Source organism: Onychomys torridus, chromosome 4 (genome assembly GCF_903995425.1).
Source record: "Onychomys torridus chromosome 4, mOncTor1.1, whole genome shotgun sequence".
Lineage (NCBI taxonomy): Eukaryota > Metazoa > Chordata > Mammalia > Rodentia > Cricetidae > Onychomys > Onychomys torridus.
Window position 1 is genome coordinate 31,448,840 of NC_050446.1, and position 19,778 is coordinate 31,468,617.

General features: G+C 40.8%; 1 protein-coding gene across 1 annotated transcript; it reads right to left on the reverse strand.

Moving 5' to 3' along the window:
• Positions 1-15,362: 15,362 nt before the first annotated feature.
• On the reverse strand, positions 15,363-16,878 carry Rprm (reprimo, TP53 dependent G2 arrest mediator homolog). The gene has a single exon (XM_036185095.1). The coding sequence runs from the start codon at positions 16,579-16,581 to the stop codon at positions 16,252-16,254; it is 330 nt and encodes a 109-aa protein (XP_036040988.1). The 5' UTR covers positions 16,582-16,878; the 3' UTR covers positions 15,363-16,251.
• Between the last annotated feature and the right edge of the window lie 2,900 nt (positions 16,879-19,778).

The following is a 19,778-nucleotide window of genomic DNA, read 5'->3' on the forward strand; positions in this document are numbered from 1 at the left end:
GAGTTTCAACAATAGAGCAGCAGAAATCTTACACCCTTCAGACAAGGGTCTGTTTTCTTCTCACAGGTTCCAAGACACAATGCTGTAACCACAGGCTTGAATTTTGTGTCTCAAGGCTTTGGACATAAAGTAGTTAAGTTTTCCTTCCTAGAAACAGAGACATTTTTCTTCTTTTTGACTTTCGGTGCCACAGTGACCATATCATGTACTGAATTAGAAAGAATGAATTACCCATTAACACCTTTTACCCATATGGTTAGAAAACAAATCCTATTAAATCTGTGAGTTGACTACCTCAGGGATCTTTTTTGTTTTGGATGAATAAGTGCCCTTGAGCCATTTTAATTTCTTTTTAGAAGCAGAGAGCTTAATGTAAGGATGAGCATTTGAACTTGGGGAAAGCTGAGAGGCCACATCTACACCTGCCTCAGTAACACAATCTCAAAGCCATTTTGAGTGGAACTTCTGAACAATCCTATTAGGAGTGATTTATTTAGAAGTGGGATCAAAGACTTAAGATATTTATGGCAAATATACATGGGGGAGTGTGAGAAGAGGCAGGCATATAAATGAAAACGGACTTGCTAATTTTTCTTACTGTGCTTCTGGGCTTGTTAACTTAATAAACACCCACATCCTTTCAGGGCAGTCATTCTCCATTTCCCCACAAGGTTACTTCTTGTTCAAGCCAGATCCCACAGCCACCTGCCAGGTGTCTGTGCCTCCCTGTGAAAAAGGAAGAATATGAGATAATAAAAGGACAAGATGAAAAGGTATTACAGGGATGAGGAGTCCAAACACACAGCTAATTATTGAATCTCCTTTTAACATGCCCTCTATGTGGTCATCCTTTGACAGAAATCATATCATTCCCCACACATTTCACTTGGTGGTCACACAGCTCCAGTTATTGAAAAATACCATGGTTGTTAATTTAAATAAGATTTAGCTTCTCCTTTTATGCACCCTCAACTTCTTACTGGCCAAGTTTACTACTTGAGTTTGTATTAAAAACAGCTGCACCTATGAACTCATAGTGGAAGGCACAAAACCTATGTAAACCCAAGACATATCAAATCCCAGAATGAAGAAGTGGGTGGGACAAAAAAAATAACACCCCCACCCTTGGAGCTATTGACAACTGTTTGCTGCTAGGAGGAGACTTAGAGTCTTTCTTTCTCTTTTTTTTTTTTTTTTTTTGAGCTGAGGATCGAACCCAGGGCCTTATGCTTGCTAGGCAAGCACTCTACCATTGAGCTAAATCCCCAACCCCTCAGAAACTTATACTTATCTAAGAGTTTCCCCTGTTGAGTCTAACATACTCCAGTGGAGAGCCATATAACCAAGAATATTTAGGCAGCAAAAATTCGTCTTGACCAGTTAAAGGAAAAAAAAAAAAAGAGGACACAAATTTGGATGGGTAACAATTTATATAAAACTCTCAGAAAATTGGTGTGTGTGTGTGTGTGTGTGTGTGTGTGTGTGTGTGTGTGTGTGTGTGTGTTCCTCTCTGAGGCAATTCTGTAAGTTGGAAGACAGACATACCATTATCCTTGAGGCTGTGTGTATTCTTTCCTTAACATAGACTGTGTGTATTCTTTCCTTAACATGAAATGCTACCAGCTTATTTGATCTTTTTAAAAATTAATTATTTAGGGGTTGGGGATTTAGCTCAGTGGTAGAGTGCTTGCCTAGCAAGCGCAAGGCCCTGGGTTCGATCCTTAGCTCCACAAAAAAATTATTTAATTAATCTGTTTATTTATTTATTTATTTATTTACTGATTTATTTATCTAGTCTGGAACTAGAACCCTCTCCAATTGCTTTCTTTGGAATACATCTGAGTTTGTTTATGATGGAGAAAAATGTGGTACTGGAGACCAGACCCATTTTAAGGTTGGAATATCAAGGTAACAGGAGAGTAGGACTCTTTCTTCCCACTTAGAGATTCTGTACTTCCATCAATCCCAATTAAACCTACTTTGAAACCTAGATATTCAGTTGACTTTCTTCAGCTTCTTTTGAAGAATATCCTGTATCTTTTGTGCTTAGAGTTTGCTGAGAAGCCCTGCTTCTCCTCTTGTGTGCTGAGGAGTTGCTTTGGACTCAGGTAGAGGAAGTTGTATTTTTGGAGGGAGTGAAATTTTAGAGGAAGAGTTTAAAATATTTAGATGAGTACACTAGAGAAGCAGTTACAGCAAGATGGTGGGAGCCCTTCTGTACCCCTCAGATGCTATTTGGTGACATTCTTAGCATTTGGTTTGGTGGAAGCTAGTGGTCTCCTAAGTTAGGAGATTTCAAAAAGATTTATCTGTTAGCCACAGGGTGCTAGTTCTGACACAGAGGTGCATGAGAATAGTTGATGTACCCACCAGGTATTTTGAATTTGCCTGGATTTATGGTTTTTCTTTGTTCCTTTAAAACTATAAAACTTTATGAAATTGCTTCCACATTGAAATGTGGGATCTGAGGTAACCTAAATCTGCACTCCAAAGATCACTCAAATATGGCTCCAAAAACAATGTCTTATTTTCCTTAAAAAGATTTAGGTGACACAGAGTTATACATACTTATGAGGTAGAATGTGGCACTGCAGAACACATTCACAGTGTGTGATGATCTCATTAGAATGATTGGCATGCTCATCAACTAAAGCACATCACTTTTTTTGTGTTGTCGCATTCAAAATCCTCTCTGTTAACGAGCTGGAAATATGCAGTTGGATGTCATCAACCAGTTACCCTACAGAGACATAGAATGTTGGAAAGTGTTCCCATCCAGTGGCATCCTTGTACCTACTAATGATGTCTCCATATGAACATTTCTTTTCAGTTACTGGCAACCATTAGTCTCTCTACTTGCATGTGATTAATTTTGTTAGCTTTAGGCAGATTTTAAAAGTCTCAGAAAGTTCTCATTTATGTCTTCCTTATCCTGACTTATCTCACCCAACACAATGCCCTCTGTTTCTATTCACACTGCCAGAAATGATGGAACTTCATTATTTTTCATAGCCAAATAACATTTCCTCATGTTTTCTTCATTCAACCATCCATTGGTGTATTCCTAGGTTTATTCTGTATCTTGGCTAATGTAAACATGGGAGTGGAGCTAATTGAAATTCTACTGATTCAAGCCTCTCAGGGTCTTTTTTAACCCATACTTTTATATATTCCTTCTGCATGCTGATTACTTCATCAATGGAAATAAACTCATCTCATAAGAGGTTTATGAGGACTATGTAAATCACCATATAGAAACTGGTCAGAATGCAACAAAGATACAAGTGATAAATGAAGAAAATTATTGTAAATAAATAAGCAAGTCCAGTCTATAAAACTGTCTTTTAATTTTACAGTTGTTATTATGCAAAGGAGCCTTGATATTTTAGAATAAAATTTTTAGTTAGTTATGCTTCAAGTAGCTTTATTAAAAACCTTAAGTGGCATAATATAAGTGAATACTAGAACGTCTTTACAATTATAGATTTCAAAATTTTATATATATATATATATATATATATATATATATATATATATATTCACATATCTCCAAGTAAGCAGGCTATATAGATGGACAAGTTGAGACTCATCTTGAATTGCCTCCTAAAATCGACAATCCACCTCCTGGAGCCATCTGCCACTGGCAAACTCCAGATCCAACAAATGATAAATTGCTATGCATTCCTCTATGTGAAATCATTACTCAAAGCTGTAGGGGTGGATCCAAGTTGTTAATGATTAAGTCCCAAGTGTGTGGCAAAGTTGAAATGTTATAACTGGCAGTCCTTGCCCAGAAAAACTAACGGGACAGCCGTGTAGAAAATGTTTGTGTGTCAGGATGCTCTCAGGTCTAGGTTCCCATTACAGCATTTGCCTGTGATGTCCTGGGAAGGTTCCTAGTCCCTCAGTTTCCTCAGTTTTTCTTACTTTGGGAATAAAGGTAACTTCTAAGTTGGTGGGCTATAAAGTAACAAGTGTCAAATGGTGTATTTACAACTAGCTATTGTGCTCATCCCTCACACAAAGGGATGAGGGAGATGATTGTGAGGATGGCAATAACCATCAAGGGTGTGTATTATTTCAAATAAGTAGTGGAGTCTGACAACCAGCATTGACAACACCATCATCCAAGGGAGACATTAGTGATAGGAAGGTACAGAAAACAGGACCACATCTTGGGGAAATTGTGTGCCTTGGGACCAGTGTAGAGGTAGAACTCTGTTTACAACAGTAACGCTTAGGGGCTGGAGAGGTGGCTCAGCAGGTAAGATCACTTGCTGCTCTTGCAGAGGACCCAGGTTAGGACTCCAACACCCTCAGAGTGGCTCACAATTGTTTTTCACTCCAATTTCAGGGGATTTGACACCCTCTTCTAACCTCCACTGGCATCAGGCATACACACGGAACACACACATCCATACATACAGGCAAAGTGTTCATACGCATAAAATAACTAAATCTGAAAAAAATAAATATATAATAAAAACTGATTTTTCACTTTCTTAATTTAACACACAAAATTGAGGAAAGTCAGATAAATTTTAATTTTGCTCAATATTCTTATCATTAATATAGTTTAATAGTCTAACATATATTTTCTCTGGAACATGTCTAAGCTGAGTTTGTAATTTCCTATACCTTTATTATTATTGTATAATGCACTCCAAGAAGATGTTGGTGGCTATGTATTGTATCTTACAGCACCTTCTCAGTGTCTGAACCCTCCTTCTGTATCCTATGAATCATGAATTGAAAATATTTTTATCTTTACAATAATTGAACTATGGAACATTGTTAACGCTTTCTTTCTCTACATAGCACATTGAAGCCTGAACTGAAAGCCAGCACTGAACAGCCAAGGTTCTTCTTTGAGTAGATTTTCTTTATCTTGATAGACAGTGGAGTCTTTCTTTGCTTTGTGGAATGAAGCTGGAGAATTAAAGTACACTTACTCTATGCAAAGTATTCAGTAAACCATAATCTCCTATCTGAGATTCTCAGGCACACTATGAATTTACTTTCACTTTGAAGTAGATGTTTACAGAAAATCCACAGGCATTATTCAGTAAATCTCTTTTAAAGGGTAGAAAACTTTTCAGAGGTACATTTTCTAGTTTTTCAGAATGAAGTTAGAAATGTAAACATTTAAGACTTAACTAAAGATCTTGGAAAAGTATTATTCACAGACAGAATATAAAAATGACTATGTATCTATTTGGCTAACAATGTTCTCTACGAGCAGACTGGGGGAGCACACGGTTTACTTTTCACAGTAAAAGTATGGTTCTATAAACATTCTGTAATGAATTTGACCACAGTTGTCAAATGATAACATGACAAAAGACGAGATACCAAACACTGGGTCAGAAATGAGAAAATCAGGAAGTGACAAGAAAACTTGTCACTTGATGATCAAGCTACTGGATATAAAGTAATCGGTCCAGGACTAACCTCAAGCTAAACCATGTCTGTGGATGAGGTGTTGTGTTATTAGCTATTGTAAGTTGTTTTTAATTATCATTTCCTGAAAAATGGTCATACTATGAGTATGCCAGAAAACGAGGGCATGATGTCTGAAAATGATTGTGTTCTCTCACATTTGTCTAAGTGTTCCCGGGAGGCCAAATGTGTGCTGTACTCACAGAAGTCCTCCTGGGAGAACATCTTGCTACTGTTGCTCAGACTCAGGCCCTCACTCCTGCAAATGGGAAGGAGAGAAGTACTTACCTGTTGAAATGGGCAGTATGAGAGCCAAGTCTTCATGGTTGACGAAGTTCCTCTGAACCACATCTCCCACCTTCACCTGGGAATAAGAACCTAGAAGCCTGATAATGCGCTGGTGGGATGCAGCTGGAGCTCCTGATAAAGCAGAATGTTATATTTAGGGGACTGACTTCCTTGGTCAGAAGAAAGGCTGGCAAAGTAGCTGAAAATCCAAAGATTAAAAATATTAGTACAGTTTCTGTGTGGCTATGGAAATTAAGCTAACTCTTTCAGCTAGAATAAGTTTAGATGATGATTGTAGTAGAAAATTTAGAAGTGGAATCAGGGACAGTTCAAAGAATGGCAATACAAACAGTATATGTACCTAATGGCACAGGGTTTCCACATCACAAGAGGTCACAATATCAGCCCCATCAAAATGAGTTTGTCAGATCAACTTCAATAATGTTGCACATTTTCACTGAAAATAGATTTTTCATGCATATATTCTGATTATGGTTGCTCGGGTTTGTTTGTTTTAATGATGAATATTTTATTTATCCCAAGGAGAGTCACAAAGCTTTGAAGAAATTCTATCAGCAAATGGATCTGCTTGAATTTGTCTAATAATGTATCACGATAGGCTTCCAATATAAACTATACCATACAATATATGTTACAGACATTTTCAAAGCCATCCAGTCCATTGAGTGCAGGTAATTTTAATCTCATGAACAAACAGAGAACTTAGAATATAAGGCATAGATGGTCCAAGTTCATACTACCAGGCTCAAGGTGGTGGCGATGCCTGCCTCAGAAATCCAGGCTGTTGTCCAGGACATTTGGAGCTATAACAACTCAGACACAGACAACCTTAAGAGAAATTATAAAAGTTGATCTTCATAATGGATCCAGTTGTAGGTTTCTGTGATGATCTATCTTCATTAGCTGTAAATAGAGATCTTCTTTGATGAGGAGTGATATTACGTTTATCTGTGAGTATAAGAATAAGATTTAGAATGTAGTGAGGAATTATTGTAGTCTAGCAAAGTGGCGGTAGTAGACTCTTTTCTAAGGTCCATAGCTTCACTAGCCCTGGGAAACCGGCTAGATCTGCAGTACCAGGCATGATTTCCCTCCTGCTGAATGGGCCTTGTGTCCAATCAGATAGCCATTTGTTATCAGGAGCAGATGGGTGATGCTTACTTGCACCTTTGTGGATCTCTTGTCATACTGGTCACTGTAGTGGTTCATAGGTGTTGCAGCTCTGTAGGACTGTTAATTGCTCACATAATAACATTTTATGGTACAAAGGAAGCTGGACCACAAGAAGAAGGCTTTTAGGTTAGAACCACCTTGAATCATCAGAGTGCTGTGTCCTAAGTATGTGTGTCTTCAGAAATAAGGGTTTACATTCAGCTTCTGAGAGGCATCCCAGGGCTCCACCAATAGTCTATATTATTTGGGTAGTCCCTTAGACTACTATTCCAAAATATATTTCTCATGCCTGGTACCAATGTTTTGTTAGTCTGTGGTTTTTGTGGGTAGCCTTGTCAGCCCATGTGGCAAAATTCCTTTAGATATGTAAATCATATATACACCTATATTATTGTGTTTGTTTTCAGGTAAATTTAAAATAATATGATGCCTTGAGGCTTTATCAAACAATGTTGATATCATTTGCCTCTTGTCCCTCCTTCTCATATTGAATTGAATTTCCTACCTTCTCCCCAGTTGAAGCATGTTATGAGGAGTCCAGCCAATGGATACATCTACATGAAAGCTCCTGCATCTATGGCTTAGGGGACATCATTAAAGAAGGCGTGGAAATATTGTAGGAGCCAGAATACCAGTAAGTCTGCGTGAAACAGTCTCTCCTAGAAATGGCTGCGTAAAGAACAGTAATATCAAAAAGTAGCAATATCCATAGACATGATATCATGGAAGGGAGAAATTTTCATGGAGTTGCAACCTTGGAAAAAGAACTATAGGTTACTACTAATGACTACCTGGAAAGGGAGAATTAGCCACTCCCGGAGATGAGTCCCCTTATAGGTTATTCAATAAAAAGTGAGCGGTCAGTCTTCAAACCATATACACATAACCAACCAAAATGAATATATTTAAATATCTGTGCATATATGCATATGCATGTGACAATAATAACCAAAGAAAAAGAGGCTATGAATTTGGGAGTTGGGAGGTATGGGAGGGGTTGAAGGGAGGCTACAAGGGAGGGGATGGACAGGAAAAGGAAAGGAGAAGTGATGTAATTCTATTTTAATTAAAATGTATTAAAATTGTAAAAGGCTTTAACCTTTTAAATAAATCAGTCTTGTTGAATCAGAGCTGTTAGAAAGAGCTTTTAAGGAATTCAATCTAGAGCCATAGAGCTATTTTTTTGAAAAAATTATTTTTCTGTATTCTTGAGAATTTCATATATATATACAATGAAATATGATCAGATCATTTCCATCCTGCAACTCCCTCTATATCCCATATACCTACTCCCAATACATCCCCTTCTCAAGCTTTTCCTTATCCTCAACTTCTCCTTCCTCACTTCTCTTCCTCTTCTGTTCCTCCCCCTCATCTTCTTCATCATCCCTAACCCACTAGTCAACTGCTCTGCTTATATGTACCCAGCTGAAACTCTTGATTACCTTCTCAACTCTGTAGGTCTTTGGAAAGTTATGTTGTCTCTCTAGTGGTGGGTTTCATTCAGCTAGGTGACAGTTGTTTATCTCAGCCATACCAGTTTTCCCATTTCCTCTAATAATGGAATTCATTCTACTCAAGACTAATACTCAGGTGGTTTTGGGTAGACCTCTCTCTACCTCCTTTTGTTCTCTTCTCTCTTACAGTACCAGGGAACTAGACCTTTAACTAGGTACCTTGAACCTACCCAGGCACAGAGACATTTTTCAAGAGTTGTCATGTGGGTCCAATTTCTTTATTCTGGGATTGTCTCATCGGGAGCATGTTAGCATAGGACTGAAGGAATCCATACATGTACATTTTTTTTGTTGTTCCCATCATGTGAAAACCATTTTTTTGGAAGCTGAATCATCTGGAGACATAAATTAGCAGTGTCACATCAACCTGAGAGAGCGGGAATCTTTGAACCTACAACTTAACACTGTCAGGAAATCCAGTTTCCATTTTAAAATGAGCTTAAACTGCTTTTATGTTGATTGCAACCAAAAGAATAATAATTAATTTGCCTGCCAATTCAAGCTAAATCATCTAGTGATCCTAGGAGATATTCATGCTACTGAAAACATAGGCATATTTTTATTATATATATGTAATTCCCAGGAGGGAGTTTTATATATGGTCTTCTTAATTATTCAGTTGTTGGCAATTCACAGTGGGGGAAATGTACAAAACACCTGTTCCTCAGCTGAATTGTAGACAAATGTAAGTAGCCTCAAGATATTCATTTAGAACTCTTTCTTCAGGCCTCCCATATTCCTGTTCATCTTGAATTTGAATGTATTAAGTAAAACAAGCTTTGGGTATGCTGCCTGAAGACATGAAGGAAAGTCAAATTAAATTGTGTGAGTGGTTCAGGCCTTGAATTAATTATGGAGAAGTCCAGTTTTTTGTTTTGTTTTTTTAAAGAGGAAAAGTGATAGTATGTGTAGCTTACACAGCTGGATCTCCAAAGAACATGTGAACATGGATCCAGCAGGAGAATAAAGTCCTTACGTTCCATATTGCTTTACACTACACTTTCAAAATCTGAGGTTATACTCAGTGCAGAGTCATGCCTATTTACGGATTGTAAATAATAAATATTTATTGATGACAAATATAAGAAGGGCTGACAAGGTCTCTTTGTCCCTTGAAAATAGAACAATTCAACCTATTGAAAAAAAATCTGTACAATTAGTCTAGGGCTCCAAAGAAGAGAGAAAAATAGAAGGGAATTAGCCATCCTCTACAATTGCCTCACGGTGCTTAGCCTCACCAGTCAGCACCTCTTTATACTCTTACCAAATTGTCTAAATGGAAGATGTTCTTACTACCATTTAAATAGTTCAGAATCTGGTTGGAAACTTCTAGGAATTTATTTTCACTGACCTCCAAATTTGGAGTCTTTCTCATTTCTGGTAGCTTCTACATTTTTTCATGCTTGTACAATATATAATCTTTGACTTTTCTGTCTCTTGGGATTTTACTTTTTTCCCATTATGTAAATGAAGATAGAGACATATATCTTGAAACATAAATGTAAAGTGCGATGTAGTGGCACACAACTTTAATTCCAGCACTGTAGATCCAGAATCGAGCAAATCTCTGTGAGTTTAAGGCCAGTCTGGTCAATATATTGAATTCCAGGAGAGCCAGAATTATATGGTGAGACCCTGTCTTAAGAAAAACCAACCAATCACCCAAACAAACAAAAACAAACAAAAAATCATAAATGTAAGACTCCATGTATTTAATTTTAATTTTATTTACTGAACAGTTCAAGACAATTTACCTGCAAATTTCCTATAAGCTTTTTTTTTTTTTTAAATTTCTATTGTAAACAAATAAGTGATGTAAAACAAAGCATTGGGGGATGTATGGTGTATATGTTCAGTCTGTAGAAAGCTAATAAACACTTTTGTGTAGCATGGGAAGAGCTGGGCCTGTGAGTATATGGGCATGCATGGACACACACACACACACACACACACACACACACACCTGCTATAATCGATACTGCTTAGAATATAAGCTACAGGATCCTGCTTAACTTACAGGAAAATAAATAAAAGCTAAAGAGAGACCCTGGATCGCAGGGGAATTCTTTTTCCCAAAGCAATCAGACATCTGGAGTCTTGGTCTGATAAAAATCAATGACTCTTTCAGGACAGTATATCCTTTAGATGTGGCTGAAGAAAGCAATGCATAATGATGGGAGAACTGGTAGCGGGGAAGGCAGGCAAAGGAAAAAAAAACCCATGAGGAAAACTGTAACCTTTTCTTGCTGTAATAGACTGTGCCAACACATAGGCTATGGCATAATTACATGCATATATTTATAGAACTATGAATCTCAAAATAGTAGCAAGAAGCAGTTCTTTAATATCTGACTCTTGTGGACAGATTCTTTACTATCTCTTTTGTATATTTTTCTGTGTCTGTGTCTTATGATTCAAATGTATAGGAACAATCTCATTTTGTTCAGTAGTAAGTATAGTGTGCTCTGTGCACATAATTGCAGGAAAACACTATATGGCAGTTTGAGTCATGACTTCATAAGATAGTTGTTCTAATGGAAACGATCTGAACCGGGAGGGAGTGGGGTACAGTGCTGTTCAGCATCTTCACAAATGCCTTGACCTTTTCTGTATTGATCACTCTATGCTCACATTCACCCACGCAAAAATATTGCAGCAAGTAAGCACTTACATATATTCAGGGGAGAAAACTACCCATTACGCTTTCAAAATCACATAGTAGAATACATGAAAATAAGACATGTTCTTCTCACATATGGGCACTGTTGTTTGGATTATGAAGCAAGTTATCATTTACAAAGTGAATGTGTCTAGTTACCCTTACAGCAATCTTCATCAAAGCTTTTGCTCAAATATTTTTAGTTCCTCAAATATATTGAAAATAAAGTAAATAAAATGTGAATGTTAATTCAGTTTATAAAATTATGATCATTTTAATTAATATGTTATTTAAATAACTATATACTTTAATTTCTTTAGAGAATTCAGCTTGGCAAGAATTTTAAAATCAGAGATGTTGCGATAAAATTTATCCTAGACTTTCAAAATCTTAAGCATTTGTAACAATAAAAAAATATCTACAATGTGAAGCAGGCCATGAAAACAAATAGCCACCAAGCATTTAAATGCAGATGCTAGAAATCAATTACTGTTGGAGCAGACTTTAAAACATATCCCGTTTGAGCTTCTGTGCACATGTCTAAATGGGGTTTGGCAGGTGGATAAAAGATATATTGATTCCTGTTTTGGAGATTGCTGTAGACTTACTGCTTCAGTAGAGTTTTTAACTAGGCTTGGATCTTGAACAAACTGAAACCTGGAATTCTTTCCTGCTATTGTAACCCCATCCCAGAATGACAAATATAAAAGCTGGGGCTTAGGATACTGCACTTGGAACAGCTGTTGTATGCTGTTGTCCAAGCTCAAAGGAAGAATTTTCTGGAGGAGCAAAACCTGCAATTAATGTATTTTTAATTCCTGGGAAGTTTGTATCAGAAACTCTGTATTCTCTTTTGAATGAGTACTTATAAGAACCTTTTGTTCCCCAGTTCATGGGGCTTTTTTTTTCTTTCTCATCCAGTGATATTATATATGTCTACGTCTGGTAAGCTATCTGAATTTTGCCTTGATTATTTAAAATAAAATGCCTCAAGTGGTTATGCCTTTGGCTTTGTGAGGAGAAAAAAAAGGTCTGGAAAGCACCAAAATTAGAAAACAAGATGCATTTTTAAAGTCATATTGCAGAAATTTATGAAACACCTTGAAAATATTAGCAAATTAATTGAATAGAATTGACATATCACTTTAGAATCAACCATCCTCGAGGCCACTCAGCCACTTAAAGACCAATGTGAACCCAAAGTTCTACTATCTAGCATGTGCCCTTCCTTGAATATTATAGAGAGACACAGATGGACTTGTTGGGGCCACAAAGAAGCCAAGATTCAGAGTCAGACATCACAGATTATCCATTAGTAACTGTGACTTCAGATTCAATACAGCAGGGTCACCTCTGCTTTCAATTCCCTCAAGGTGACGAGCCCTTAAGTTCTTGATCCATCTTCAGATCTTAGGGGGGGAAAATGTATCAACTAGGATATGCTGCTCATGTAGAGGCCACCCAGTTAAGCATGAGGCATGAGTGGCAGCTACCTGTCTAGCCTGCAATTCTGCTCACTTATCAGCTGCTTTTCGTGAACACCTCTGCTCTGTCTGTGCTGTAGTTTCAGAAAGGCTTTGGGACTTAACAAACGAGTCATCTTTTGGATGAACAGACCAAGGTAGTTCTTTACAGAAAACTGAGTGGCAACCCCTACACACATCATTATGTCCACATTACTGACCATATGTCAGATATAAAAGTGGGACAAGAGACATCAGTTTCTGTGTTTACCCTCTCAACTCCCAGTCTGTTCAGGCTAACATCGATTTCTTAAGTGAACTAGAGAATGAGGTTCAAAACCTACTTTCCTGGAAGCTCATTGGTAAGAAAAGAAAAACACTCTATTAACCCTGGGCAGGACTAAAAGGTTCACTTCATGTGTTTGTTAGAATGAAAAACACAGATTCAAAGACAGAGTAGAAAGAGTGTGTGGAACTGGAAAAGTGGTTGCTGTGTGGCCACCAGGGAGGAGGCTGTGTAAAAAGCTTCTCCCTTCACCTATTAAAACCAGAACCACTTGGCATCTCTCTAAGTAACAAATGGATGTGACCCGGAGAGAAGGTTTGTTTTTATGAAACTGTCCCCAGGGCTCTGTCTTTCAGACTGCATTTCCCTGTAATGCATAGATCGCAGATCTCAGTACTATGTTCTTTAGCTCTTCTACCTAAGGACTAACCCTTAGAGCTTTTGTTTTATCTCACAATCAAAATTTATGTAGAGAAGAGGACAAATATGGATGGAGAGACAAAAGTGTCTGTTTTGCTTTTGAGGTACAGGGAGGATGTAAGAGGGGTGAAGAAATTATAAGAAGATAAAGTTAGGGATGATACTGGAGGGCTTCGAGTGTATGAGGGCTGTTTTCTCAGTTTGTAGGACTTTTGCTTTCCATGGAAACCTGTTCCAATCAAATGATTTCAAATTGGCTTGTAGGGTTAATCCCTGCCCACTCTCTGGTGTTAGCTGTGATTCTGCATGTTGACTGTATCGGAGTACAAGGAGAGATTCCTAGTAACTCTCGCAGATGTGTTTTTAATAAAAATCAGTATCTCTGGAGTACTCAGCCTGCTGGTGGACTCATAAATCCACAGGACAGACCCACCTTCAGTGGGCATGGAAGCTACAAACAACAGTTACATTTAAGTATCTGGCTTGTTACAGGATGGATTCATTGAGCCGTTTTGTTTTCTCTGAAACAGGGAGGCGGTAGACATAGTCAGTGGCACAGAAACTGTGGACAAAATAGAACGTCTCATCTCTTCTCCCACACACTACCAAACTGCACACTGCCTTCCGTGACTCAGCATGGCTGGCTACCTGTTGACGGTTGACCTACTGCTCCCCACACAAGAAAAAACAAAAAACAAGTAAACCCTCCCTGTTCAAAAGACAAAACAGGCCAAACTTCCATTCTCTCTCTCTCTCTCTCTCTCTCTCTCTCTCTCTCTCTCTCTCTCTCTGTGTGTGTGTGTGTGTGTGTGTGTGTGAAAGAGAGAGAGAGAGAGAGAGAGAGAGAGAGAGAGAGAGAGAAAACGTGTGAGTGTGTGAAAGAGAATTGTGTGAGTGTGTGTGTGTTCACTTAAATTTGACATTATTAACATTAAACTCCCAAAACTCTAGACTAAAATTCCTAGTAAGGTTAACTCTGAGAGGAAACCAGCCCTCTGAGGCACAGGCCATGTTTGTGTGCCATTTCTCGCTATAAAAATGGGACATTTCTTTGCTACTTCATGGTAGTTTTACAGCGGCTATAGCCAAGTCTTCACATTTTTTTTTTTTTAACCATTACAGCACCCTTGCAGAAAATAAGACAGAAAAGCTGCTTAAACCTTTAACCAAGTTAAACTTCAAACTACTGGATCCTTCAGTTTGTTTTCTAGACCCTTCTTTTACCACTGTTTAGTCCCTAGGCCCTAAATGTGTGTGTACCCACTATCTGCAGGTGTTCTAGCCCAGGCTTTCCAGTGTGGGTTGCAGTAGTCTTGGATATCAGGACTGGGGCTGACTCCTCTGGTCCTGGACTAATAGCTGATTAAAGAGGCAAGCAAATGCTTCTCTCTCTGGCTCTCTCTCTTTCTCTCTGGCTCGCACACTCGCTCACTCTGTGCTATTTTTAATTAATTGATCGATTGCATGTATCTACAGGATATAATGTGATGCTTCAATCTATGTATCCGTTGTGGGATTAACTCATCCCCTCAAACATTTATCATTTTTTTCATTGATCTCTGAGCCCTTTCTCTAGCAAAGGTAATAGGACAAAGACAACCAACGCCTCCTGACTTGGACACAATGGTTTGCTGAGTGTTTCGAACTTCGGCAGCTACTTCTCCGAATCTGTACTTTTCTTTTTCTGGAGCAACCTCCCTATACCGTCCTGCTGACGTGGGTTGGGGAAAGACGTCCTCCCTAAAGGCTGTCTTGGCTGTCTTCTCCTTTCATTAGTGGGGTAACCTAGAGTTCCCCAAGGAGCCTGGTACGGAAGTGTAATCTTCCCCTGGGACCTACCTGACAGCGGAGACAAAGTGAAATTTAAAGTCGTAAATATGGAAGAAAACAAAGGCCGCTGTTTTTGAGATGGCTTTTGTGCCTGGGGCTTGGTGTGTGTCTAAACCCTGTGCTTTGTCGAGCGCCCCCCCCCCCCCCTTCCTTGGATCTATGGATCTACAAAGTAGAATTGCAGCTCCCTCCAGGCTAAACCTCCTGGCCAGAGCAGTCGACCTTCCTCTCCGCCGGGAGAATTGAATGACTACCAGGAGGCCAGAAACAAAACACTTAAATGTTGCATTTATTAATGTTAAATAGAAAAAAACAAAGTCAAATGGTGTCACGGATATCAAGAGCACTTTTGTGGCTAAACCGTGCAGACACGAGCTATGAATTCTACTCCGGATCTTTGTCCCGGGCTTAGCTGGAGCGCCAGCCACCCCAAAAGACCCAGCTGGAAATGCACTAAAAGAAAGCACTTAACCCCGTTCACAGTCTCAGGCTCCCCTCCCCCCACCCCTTCTCCCAGGATGACAAAAACTCTAACCCGCAGGCAGGCAAACAGGCCACTAGGGCATAAAAGACTTATCAAATATTTGTATTCAAGCAAACTAACACAGATCTCTTAAAACCACAGGTTACTATTGACCAAAGTTCCACTCTCCCCGTAGGTCGCAAAACCCACAAGCATCTATGTTCCCAATTAGGTCTAGCAGCGTGTTGTATAAACAGGTCACTTTTCCGGTCACCCGGCTACTGGTGCCGCTGGATATTCCCCCCACCCTCCGCCTTGCTCGGCCTCTCCAGCTGTCCCCAGTGCTGGGCCCACCTGCAGGTGGAAAGGGGCCTTCTCCGGGTCCATCTCCCCGCACCTCAGTCAAACAGTCGCTTCCAAAGTTCTGCTCCCTAATCGCCCTCTTTTGCCACCTGCTGCTGAGTCCCGAAGTCTGGACGCTCCACGTCTGAAGACTTGCTTGGGGCCTTTCGGAGAGCGATCAGAAATGGGTCACTTTTTTCCCCAAAGGCAGAAGTCGAGAGAAAAAAACTTGACTCTGACAGGTTTGCTTTGCTCGGTCTCTGATGGTGAGGGGTGCATCGCGGCTGGCGGAGTACTGGAGGTGCCAGGAGCACCAGCCGGGGGGTGGGGGGGGGCTACCCGAAGACCGCTCAGTAGGGTCCCACGACCACTGCCTCAACCTCTTTAGACGGCCTCCGGTCCTTCACCAGAAAGTTGATCATGCCTTCGGATTTGATGAGCAGGTTGCAGCCAAGGAAGAAGATGCCGAAGACCACTGTGAGCGAGAGCACGCACATGACCGCGATCTGCACCACACGCATGATGTACAGGCTACGCTCGTCGGGGCCACCCTCGGCGAAGCCATCGTCGGTCACCACCGACGCCTGGGTGCAGCAGCGCACGGCGCGCTCCAGCGCCTCGCTGCTGTTAGCCAAGAAGAGGCCGGCCACGTCGGTCTGGTTGCCCAGCACTGAATTCATCCCGGGAGCAAGCGGGAGCCGGAGAGGCGATGATCGGAGGGGTGGGGACCCGGGTGGCGGTGGAGAGGGAGGAACAGGTGCCTGACGGAGCGCTGGCTGGCACACTTGTGCGTGCGGGGCTCCTCGGCTTCCCTTTCAAAGTCCCCGGGCCGTGAGTGTCTCAGGAACCTCTCCCGGGCGTGCTGCAAGCTGGATCGTGTGCGCCGTGTGCTGCCCGGGCAGTGCTCGTTCCCGGCGCTCGCTCGACTAGGAGCTCTTGGAACTTGGCGGGTTGGGCCAGAGGGGCAGTGGGAGGCGCGGGCCGCGGTGGTGGCCCGGCGGCTGCTCCGAGCGAATAGCGGCCCCTGCTGGTGACAGAGCCGCACTGCGCCCCCCTCGGCCGGGTGGTGGGGGCGAGGAAAAGAGCCAACCTAGCCGGCTTTGTGGTGGTTTCTGCAATTCCAAAGGCCAGGAAAGAGGTCACTAAACATTCCTGACGTGATGAACAAGTAAAGAATTTGGGGGAGGAAGGCTGAAAGAGGCAGAGGACCTGGGTCACACCCGCTCTTGAGTGTGTGTCCTTCGATGACTCCCCTCTTAACCTATGAGCTGGCTCAAAGTGGCCAGGTACCAGAAGGGCTGGCCAAGGCACTGGCCCACTGCCTATTCCTGACTGCTGTTTGTCCAGAGACAAGGGGGCGGGATCGCGAAGTTCTTTTCTTCTCACTTTTTTTGAGGGGGAGGGGATGTGGTGTTGTTATTGTTTTAAGGAAGGGAAAACAAATGAAAGCATAAGAAAGAGCAGAAGAGCCACATCCCCACCCTCCTTGGAAAGATATTGCATGCCCAGTAAAGCAGGGTTTATAGTGAGCTGTTAGGCAAGGCCAGGGCCAGGGCGACGAAGGAGGTGATCTTCTGTGGCTCATGGATGGACCCAGAACAGGGTCACCTACCTCCCTCTGGTAAGGGAAGTGGACAAAGTGACCACTTCATTGCAACTTTAATTGCAGACGAGTTTTTGGATGAGCTTCCAGTGTTTTTGTCCTTGGCAGAAAATCAGTTGTTTAAGGGAATTGCTCATCCACATCCATCCCCTAGAATGCTAGCCAACAGCTGGAAGCCTCCCTCCAGAAGCTGATGCACACACTCAGCCTTCCTTTTCCACACAGAGTAAACTGCCGGATTGGGGGGGGGGGGGGAGGCGTGCTATAGAGGCTCAGTGCTTCGTGATTGCTGTTGGTTCCAAGCTCTAGCAGAGTCTTACAAACTGGCCACTTCGGTTTAAACTCTGGTAGATTCGGGATTATCTCTCCTCCTTCCTCTTCCCCCCTCCTCTTCTCCCCTTTCCCAGTTCTCTCCTTTCTTTGCTTCCCTTTCTTTTCATTATAATGGCTGGAAATGAGAGATTGATATTCAGTCTAAACTTTTGAAAGAATACTTCTACCCGTTTTTACTGAGATATTGGAGTTGTTTTGCTCTTCTCTGCTCTATTGGATGTGGGGGTGGGGAGAAGCTCTGTAAGTAGCTCATACTGTCCTTGAATCAATCATTCAAGGCCTTTCATTTCTGAGTTTAGCAATGATAGGCGTGCACAGAGCCTTTTAATTACATCATATTTGATTATTAAATCTCCCCTGTAAGAGTCATTGATTCCATATTCAGATTTCCTTAATGATTTAGCACTACTTCATGATGCCTCCTCTCAAGCCAAAGGATCGACGTTTAGACAAGTTTTTTTGTTTTGTTTTGTTTTTAAATTTTCTGGGAGCTTCAGTAAGTTCTAGATATCTAGATGCTTTTGTTATGGAGAGGAGGGAGGTGTGAACAGTAGAGAACCCAGGCTTCTACGACTCACCCACATTTCCCTTGGCTTAGTTGCTCTAGTTTTCATGAGTCAGTCAACCTTGAAGAATATCACACCTTTAGTAATATCTCTTTTTTGATCAACTTTATTATTAATAGATCATAAAGAATTCTTTACGTTTTGTTATCCAGGTGATAGAATAACAGTGGCTGGATTGATAGCTCGATAGTTAAGAGCATTTTCTACTCTTCCAGAGGACCCAATTCAGTCCCCAGCCCATGTCAGACAGTTCACATCTGCCTGCAATTCCAGCTCCAGGGGGATCTCTCACCTCTGGCCTCCATAGGCACCTTCACTCATGTGCAAATACCCACATGAAGACACACATTCATCCAATTAAGAGTACATATTTTAAAAGAATAAGAAGAAAAGTATATGTGAAAATTTACCAAAGAAAGTTAAGACAGTACAAAGTCATGCTAAGTGACTTCAGGGAATACTGAGCAAATGGGCAGAGACCAGACCAGAACATGATTCCTAGGAATGTGAACAAGGCAGGTGTGGTTGAACATAGAGGTATCAGCACTTTCTATGAGTACTCAATAGCATTGGCTTATCCTGCATTTCTGAGGGCCAGGGTGCCAACACAGGGAGACCTCAGGATGAAGGAGAGGAAGGTGGAGAAGGAGAGAGGGAAGGAGAGGCATGGGAGGGAGCTGGGAGAGGTAGAAATGTTAGCTGAATCATTGTTAGAATGGGATTTTGTTGCTATTTAACAGTTATTGGCAGTATTACTATTTCAGTCAAAAGTCAATGTTAACATGATCAGAGATTTATACACTGGATAGTTTTATGTCTAAGCCAAACCTCATATTTTGGAGAATGTGGTCAAAGGGAGTTAGACAACACAGATTTTATTTCCTTTCTTTCAAATGTAACTACTAACCAGTCCCAAACGGAAGCAGAAGGCAATGCCTCCCCCCATCCCCTGGCACAGATCTATGGTTTTCTTCCTGTTATCCCCCAGCCCTGTGATTTTGTTCAGTACAATTGCTTCAAGTAGTGAAATGAACTACAAACGGAGTCAATACAGAGATTATTTTGTCACTTCCTGTTAACACTGGAGAGGTCTGGGCTAACTAGAACTGTTTCTTTATATAATGACTTAAAAATTAAAGTAAAACAATAATCATGGCTATCTTTCTCTTTCCTGTTTTTGGTGTAGCACTTGCCCTTAGCGTAATCCTCACTCTACCTGTTTCATATAAAGTCTTAGGAGCTGCGGTAAAGCAGCCTGTAAGAAAGACCCACACAACACAATGTAACTTCCAGGAAAATAAACGATGATATGGCAGGGGAGAAGGGCCAATGTTTCACTTTAAAGGAAAGATTCTGATACCTAGAAGGACTCACT